The sequence below is a fragment of the Aphis gossypii genome, unplaced genomic scaffold (genome assembly GCF_020184175.1).
Source record: "Aphis gossypii isolate Hap1 unplaced genomic scaffold, ASM2018417v2 Contig00461, whole genome shotgun sequence".
Classification (NCBI taxonomy): domain Eukaryota; kingdom Metazoa; phylum Arthropoda; class Insecta; order Hemiptera; family Aphididae; genus Aphis; species Aphis gossypii.
The window spans coordinates 69,388-78,673 of NW_026083118.1; the positions used below are offsets into that span (position 1 = coordinate 69,388).

The following is a 9,286-nucleotide window of genomic DNA, read 5'->3' on the forward strand; positions in this document are numbered from 1 at the left end:
AGAATGTGGTTGGTTTATTCAAAAACTGCAGATCGTGTTTATTGTTTGGTATGCAAACTATTTGAGCCTACTTTAAATACCTCCCTGGCAAATGTTTGTTGTGATGATTGGGGACACTTGTCACATTTATTGAAATGTCACGAAAGAAACAAACATCATTATATAAATATTAAAAAATAGATAGAACTAAAAAATAGACTTTCTTCATCTCAAACTATTGATAAAGAGTTTTTAGCTGCTTTTGATAAAGAAAAAAGACATTGGCGTGGGGTTTTGACTAGAATTATTGCAGTTATTAAATATTTAACAAAACATTCTAGCTTTTCGTGGAAAATCAGATGTCATTTTTACAAAGAACTACGGAAACTTTCTTGGACTTATAGAAATGCTTTCCGAATTTGATCCCGTAATAGGTGAACATATCAACAGAATCAAAAATAAAGAAACTCATGATCACTACTTAGGCCATCAAATTCAAGACAAGTTGATACAAATTATAGCTGAAAAAATAAAAGAAAACATACTAAATAAAATTAAACAATTCAAATATTATTCTGTCATAATGGATTCTACATCCGATATAAATCATCAAGAACAAGTTTCAATAGTTATTAGAATAGTTCTTATGAATTCGGAAAATAGTGAGGACATAATATCGATCAAAGAATATTTTTTAACTTTTATCAATGTACACTCAACAACAGGTCTTAATCTTTCAAATACTTTAAAAAATCAACTAGACGAATATGGTTTAAAATTGTCAAATTGTAGAGGGCAGAGTTATGATAATGGGTCAAACATGATCGGTCTCTATAAAGGTGTTCAGTCTAGAATATTACAAAATAATCCAAGAGCTTTCTTCGTACCATGTTCTGCTCACAGTCTAAACTTAGTTTTAAGAAATTCTGCTAAGAGTTCTACTAAAGCGATTACATTTTTTGGATATCTTGGTAGAATATATAATTTATTTTCAGCGTCTACTCATAGATGGGACATATTCAAATCTCACTGCAATCTATACATTGTAAAACAATGGTCCGAGACCAGATGGGAAAGCAGGATTAATAGTGTCAAAGCCATACGTTTTCAGGTAAAAAATATAATGCATGCATTAAGTGAAATTTTAGAGACGTCCGATGACCCAATTACTAAAAGTGAAGCATTATCATTGTTAAATGAAGTTGGAAGTTTTGAATTTTTATTAAGTCTAATTATTTGGTATGAACTACTTACAGAAGTAAATATTGTAAGTAAGAATTTTCAGAATCCTAATACGCAATTGGATGTTTCAACTAACATGCTTAAAGGTCTTATTGTATTTCTTGAAAAATACCGAGACAACGGATTTGAAAAAGCAATGGAAACTGCCAATCAACTAGCAATTTCTATTGAGATTAAGCCTACATTTAATGAAGTACGTTACAGAAAAAAGAAAAGATGTTTTAGTTATGAAAGTGTTGATGAAACCCTTCAAGATCCACAGCAAAATTTTCGAACTCAATATTTTTTAGTCATTTTGGATTCAGCGATTATGTCAATATCGAAGCGATTTAACCAAATAAATAATTTTAATTCAAATTTTGGATTTTTATATGATATAAGCAAGTTAAAAATTACGCCTGATGACGAAATTAGAAAACATTGCCAAGATCTTCAAATAATTTTAACAGATGGCGAAGATAAAGATATAGATGCTGTTGATTTATTTGAAGAACTTCTCATTCTTCGAGAGATGGTTGATAATAATATGACCACTTCACAAACATTGAAATTGGTTAAAAATTCATTGGGTTCATTTTCAAACGTCGAAGTTGCTTTAAGAATTTTATTAACAATTCCGATAGCTTCAGCAGGAGCAGAAAGAAGCTTTTCAAAATTAAAATTAATAAAAAATTTTCTAAGAAATAGTTTGTCACAATTCAAATTAGCAGGTTTAGCATTAATCGCCATAGAAAGTGAAATCGGGGACAGTTTAAGCTTAGAAAATATTCTAGATACTTTTGCAGCACAGAAAGCTAGAAAAAAAATGTTTTAATTTAAACGATCATTGTTTAATCACCCTTATTAGCTATTTTAATTTGTATTTTATTTACTTACAGTTTTATGTTTTTTAATATGCTTGATTTCAGAATTTTTTTATTTTTAATTCAATAACCTATAGAAGTATTGATTCTGACTATGTTGTATATTATGCTCAAATAACTATTGACAGTGATAAAAATATAAAATATTTAATAACATTTTTAAAAAAAAAACCGTTTTGTTTTTAATTACACTATACTAAAATATTTTAATTATGTATTTACCAATGAAATATGGTAATTTTGATTTAGAACTTAACCTAACCTAGGTCCGGGGCCTCTCGTTTATAATTTGCACAGGGCCTCGCAAATCATACCGCCGGCACTGATGTAAGTACAATAGTATTGTCAATAAACATTACACTGCTAATATATTATGAAGCTTTGACGAATTTTAGGGAAAATTATAAAAACATTTAAAACTATAATTTTGGATAAAATGTAAAAAATGAAAGTAAACACCATGAGGATTGAGCGGGATACATAAATTTCTGTGGGGGCTGTAGCCCCCTTAGCCCCCATGCATACTAATCCATATGTACAGTGTCAGTGTGTTGTAAGTATTGCAACGTGCTCTGATGTCATATGACTACTCATATACATTTAATATAGTATACATAGGTATCAAAACGTAGATAATGATGACCAAATCCAAATGGTAGACATTTCTTAAAACTCATGGACGAGTTCGTTAGAACAAATAATGATCAGTAATCTCGGGTTTAAAAAGTGTAGGGTAAAAATTAGCCAAAATACAATTAAATTTAGTAAGCGTAAAACAACGCTATAGACTATATAACAGCGGAGCAGCTTTTCTTGAAAACGCTGGCCACGTCGATAATATTATATTATATTAAATTATATTATACAGCGGTATCGTTCATGGTCATACACGACATCATCGCACGCGCGCTTGCGATTTCACAGGAAATCATCGATATTTGATTTACGCAAATGCGTGGGAAGAGCGGATGCACGTGCATTGACCAGCAGGGACCTGCCGGTACCACGGGGGCTCTGGACGAGATATAAGGGGGTCCAGATTAGGCACATTTTAGACCTAACCTTCACGACACCCAGTTTAATAATTTTGTCATTTTGACTTATGAATATTTTTGTCGAAATAAAACACTTAGAATTAATTCAACAGTCTTCATCTTTTACAATTATTCCATTCGATACTACATCATTCAATTGCTTGTACGTGACACGTTACAGTATCTATTATAATATTCCATCATAGTCCAATATATTAAACAAAACATTAAAGCAAATCAAATAGGTATCAATTGTACAATACAAATATAAACAATTTTAATATAGGAAATAATAATATATATAATTTATCCAGAGAAATTGTTACAGTATACATTAAAACGTATTACACATTACATCATAGTCAATTTAAAGGACATGCATAATAAAATACTATAACCAAAGTGTCATAAACATTTCCTACAGAAACTCTAAGTATGATTCAGAATATTTGCAATTACAACTTTGACTTACCTAACTATACCTGTACATAACTCTTTCAGTGGCTTTTATTCAAGAAACATATCAATTTTATAAGTATGTGTGTGTGTGTGTAAATAAATATTATAATAATATAATGCAATAAAAAAAATGAAGAGTATAGAATTGAGATGAGCCATCATATATACCTAATACATTTTTGCATGCCATCGTGCCAAGGACATACAAACACTTATTTTCTAATAAAATATTTTTAAGCATATTTAAAGCATTTTGTTGATGTTATCGTTAACGGATATAGTACTGTGCGATACCAACGCTTTTGTGCTCTTTAACACGACCCATGGTCGAAGACACGTACGTTTCCCCACCCACCCTCCTCCCATGAAACTTTTTTCAATTTTTTTTTCACAAACATTTGATATGGAATTTGTATGAATTTATACGATTAAAATCTGAAATTGTACGGATTTATTTTTAAAGAAATAACCAAAATAATGTGGAGGTGCTGTAGAAACGTTTCTAAACGTTTCCCTCAAATTTGTTTGAAAATGGAAGATGTATTACAAAAAAATCAAGGATATCAAATGTTGTCAGGTATACAAAAAGTGCTATCTGGAGATGAAGATGGACATTTACCAATAAATTATTCACCAGATATGGCTTCAAATATGAAATTTTCACCAATAACATCTGTAGATGTCGAGAGATCTTTTAGTTTGTATAAGCATATTTTAAGTGATAGGAGAACTCACATGACTCCTGAGCATATGGAACAATACATTGTAATAAATTGTTTCACGCGTGATGCATAAATTATGTAATTGCACATTTTTTAATATTAATTATTTTTTTTTATGTATATTTAAGAAAAACCATAAGACTGGTCAAGAAAGTAAAGTTACTATTTTTTTCTATTTACTAAAGACTAATTTATTTTAACAAAGATTGTTATTTAATTTTTTTTTATTTTAATTTGTGTTATTTTGTTTGTAAATTTAAAATTAAGAAAGGTTAAAAAAATATAAAAACATAAAGGTAGTGTTTATTAACTATTATTTTAAAGTATTATTTTATTAATTTTTTTAATTATATTATTATTATCATTTTATATATATATTTATTAATTTGTATGTTGAAATAAATAAATTGATATAAAAGCATATTTTTGTATATTTTACTAATATTTTTAAAGAATATTTCAAGCATATATTCAAATTTTTAAGAGAATATAAGCATCATATTTTGGTTGTTTTAAGAGAATATAAATCCGCGCTCTAATTATAATTGTTTAGAATACACACACAATATTTATTTATTTCAGTATTTTTCTGGAAACCGGTGTTTGTTGTTTGCACATGTACTGCAATTACATACGTCTCTTTTATTTTTCTTAAAGCATATTTCAAACATTTTAAATTAATTTTACTTTTTTTATTTCATTTTTCTCGTTTCTGTTGTGTTTTTTTAAACAAAATGTTTAGTATATTTAATATTAAGAAAAAAGCTGACAAGAATACACCAACTAGGATAACGAAGACTTGCAGTGGATGATCCAAGTCCAATAAATATTAATAATTCATCAATACCGAAACCGGATGCTCCTAATAATATTCAACCTGAGCATTCTGGAATTACATTAAGTGATTCGTTTCAGTTAGATTTAGGGGACTTGGAATCAGGACCGACTCAACGTATACTAAATGTAAATTCTAAAATACTTGATGAAATAAAATAATTCTAGTGTACCTATTTCAAATTAAATTTACAGAGTTATCCCAAAATATTAAATGGAAAGCAAAACCGTTCATTTTCTTCAAATTACTATAATACATATCCATGGCTAGAGTATGTCACGTAGCACAAATTATTAATAATAATCGGAAAAAGAAAAAAAAAGAACGAAAGAGAAACAAAACAACAAGTGTTGAATACGATATTAGTAACGTTAATATAATAATAATAAAAAGAAAAAAACAGACTGTCTTTTCTCACAAGAGTAATAATAATAATAATGCGCGAAGGCACAGCGAACACAAAAAATATGTATCCCGACGGGAACAAAGTCAACGACACAAAAGAAATATATATCTATAATAATATATATATTTTATATACGGTCACTGTCGCGAGTACTCGCGACAGATGCGGTCTGCAAAGGCGGCGGGTGGAGATCGGTCGTAACGCGCGGTTAAAAACAGACAAACGCCGCCGTCGCTCTCGGCGGTCGTCACCCACGCCGCGGGAGCTTCGGGGCTCATCGCCGACTCAGAAACTGGTTCGATTAATCGCTCGGGCGTCCCGATTGATTATCGAACGAGTGGTGATACCTAGGCAAGGGTGTCTAGCGGGTGAGATCGCGGTATTCGTGCGACACGACCGTGTCAAGTATAGCGTTAAACTAGATCAGTGGCGTAGTTATGGGGGGGATACGGGGATAGATCCCCCCAGAGCTTTTTTTTTAATGTTTAAATCATTGACTTATTGAGCCCCCCACTTTATGTTTAATCAATAAATAATATATCCCCCCCAGAATAAAATCATAACTACGCCACTGAACTAGATGCGGTATTCTGCTTTTCTTGTCGAATGTTTAGTACCAGTACAGGCAATACTAATTTTAATAGCGACACGAATTTTGTTGAAACGGGATTTCGTAACTGGAAAAAGGTGAATTTAAAATAAACTATTCAAATAGTATTTTCAACTTAATATTCGTTTGCAGCTTGGTGGCAAAGATTTTAGATTAACTTCCCACGCACAATCTAAAATTGATATAAAGTGCACGGAGAGTTGGTTAGGTTACCAAGAGTAAATCTACTAGAAGTGTGATTGCTCAAATATCAGCCCAATATAGAGAAGAAATTATAAAAAATCGAATGTATGCAAAACATATTATTTTATACCTCTCACGTCGAGGAATTCCATTTAGAGGCTACGATGAATCAAGGTATCTTTCCCTTAGGGCCAGTTGTACCGTTGCGTGATTAAACATTGATTAACTAATCGTCGATCAAATTTTAATCAATGATTAAATTCCAGTGCGTTGTACAGTGGGAAATTTGACTCTGATAAGTTAATCAACGATTAAAGTTTGATGTGTTGATTATAGTACATTTATTTACAATATTTTCATCGCCAAGTTGGTATCAACTATAATATTTAGTTTTAAGTTATCATTGTTATCATATGTACATATTTTATTTGCCATAAGCCCATAAACGGCATAAAACATCACACTTTTGTCTATTGTAGACTGTATATTTTATATAATTAATATAAATATTTGATTAATTATGAATACTTCAAAACGCACATCCAATTTCTCTGCAACTGAAGTCGATGCATTAATTGCGTTGGTAAAAAAACATCGATCAGTTATTGAATGCATGAAGATTGATAGTGTTAATGCCAAGTAAGAAAATATATTTTTTCTATATAATAGTACTATACTTTTATTTACTTATATATACTATTCATAACAGTTTCAACATTTATAAATAACATAATGTACTAATAATATATATAGGTATAATAACATTAATATTCTTTAGAATGAAAAAGGATGCATGGACCAAAATCGAAGCTGAATTTAATTGCCAGTGCATTGATAGTCCACGTAGTGCTCAGAGCCGTGCCGTGGGGGGGGGCTAGGGGGCATGCGCCCCGGGCGCATGGTTTAAGGGGGCGCCAAAAAAATATTTTAGAATATTTTAAACTATACATAAATAAAATACACGAGAAACATTATTGTTTTACAACTATTTTGAACCATTAAAAATGATTTCTGAACAAATTTCCGTCTATGGTTGAGTAATAACAATTAGTAAACCGCAATGTTTTATTCTTGTATTATTTGGCTTTATAATAAAATATAAATTTTCGTATTCTTTATCTCAAATCTATTGTTCGTCATCTCGTCGAGCACACTGGGCACGATAATCGAAAAAAACCAGATACAAATTATTGCCTATTGGTATAATGTTTATTATATACATTATTTAACATTTTACAAATCATCGTGTTAGTTGTCAGTACGTTATCTGAATTATACCGAGCAGCTGAAAAGTTTGTTCCTACATTTTTCATGCACCGGCGCACCGCTCCTTGTTATTTGTTCGTGTAACCACCATTGAAACCAAATTTGATCTTGAGCTTTTTTTAAGGATTTGAGGTAAGTAGTATAATATATTTTTATTCAAACCTAATATACCGACCGGCGTATTAATTCGTCGTGTATTAGCTACTTCAATAAGAAACAATGAGATCGCCGTACGCACCGACTAGGGGGTAAGGCCGGTGTCGCCGGAATTTTCACAATATCGAAATTCACATATTTAAATATTACTTGACACATTACAGCGGAATTTCCGCATGTAAGAAATAAAATCGCTACATGTCACGATTTTTCCGCAAGTGTGACACCGGCCTATATTGAATAATTCGTCGGCGTTTTCGTCGTGATCGATACACGGGCGCACGGCGCACGCCGATAACGAATTATGAAATTAAAAATAACATATTAATTAAAAATAAAAACGTAAAAAATTATCATGTATAAAAATATTAAGTAAGTGGTTGTCGTCGTGGTCGACCCGACGCACGGCGATAACGCAAACGGACAATATAATAATATAAAATAGTAAAATCACAACAATTATTACGTCCATTTAGGATCAACGTACTCGTACATAACAATATATTTATTTATAATATACTATATAAGAGTGATTATTATATTTTATATTGATTTTTGTAAATGTCGTAAATGTTATAATGTATAAGTAATTAATGGCAGCATATTTTTGATTTATAGAATGGCCCCCAAAATTATCAGGTGCACAATATAGAAAAAAAAAGGATAACGAATTAGAATAAATTTGTTAGTAGGTGTAAATGAGAGTTCTGGAACCTAACCAGCCCTCTATCCAGCTGACCCGTCTAACCAGCCGCCGCCCCCACCCCCGCCGCCGCCATCGTCCCCGTCCCCGCCGCCGCCCCGCCGCCGCTACCATGGTTATCATATTATTGTACACGTACTATATTACCGTACTATATTACCGTACACATATTACCGTACACATATTAATGTATATTCAACAGTTATCATACACAAACTATTTTATCATATTATTGTACTCACATCATGTAAATGCTTGGCTAGTAAGTTTTTCATATGGCCGTGTAATTTTTCTTTAAATGTATCAGTTTTGATGATACATGTCAATGGGGTAGAATAGTAGCGGGGAATATATGTTTTGGTTACGTTTGTACATATCCCGGTTCGATTCTATCCCAGAATATTATATTTTTTATGCAAAGCACCCTGTGTAAGCAAATATTTGTAAGTGAATAAAAAGTATAAATTCCAAATAAATATAAATTCTGTGAACAATAGTCAGACGAATTATCATACGCTATCTATCCCTGTTGTTTCACATATTACCGTACGCATATTACCGTACTATATTACCGTACACATATTAATAATATTCAACAGTTATTTCCTTTCAATAAATATATCTGTATAATCAAAACAAAATGTATATTTCATCTACCTCATCCCTCGATGACCACCATAGATCGTCACTGCGTATTGTCACACATTTAAATTAAAACGTTCATGTCTGAATACACACCTCACTAAAAAAAGAAATCCCTAACAAACAATAGTACAGGTAAGTATCCGTCTGTCTAGACTCTATTTAATTCATATAATATACCCTGGG

The 9,286-nt window shown here is 31.3% G+C and overlaps 1 protein-coding gene across 1 annotated transcript; it reads left to right on the top strand.

The window, feature by feature from the left end:
- Positions 1–799: 799 nt before the first annotated feature.
- On the top strand, positions 800–2,035 carry LOC126554311 (zinc finger MYM-type protein 1-like). The gene is made up of 2 exons (XM_050209393.1): positions 800–1,533; positions 1,603–2,035. Exons 1-2 carry the CDS (start codon positions 800–802, stop codon positions 2,033–2,035), a joined length of 1,167 nt encoding a protein of 388 aa, XP_050065350.1.
- Positions 2,036–9,286: the final 7,251 nt, after the last annotated feature.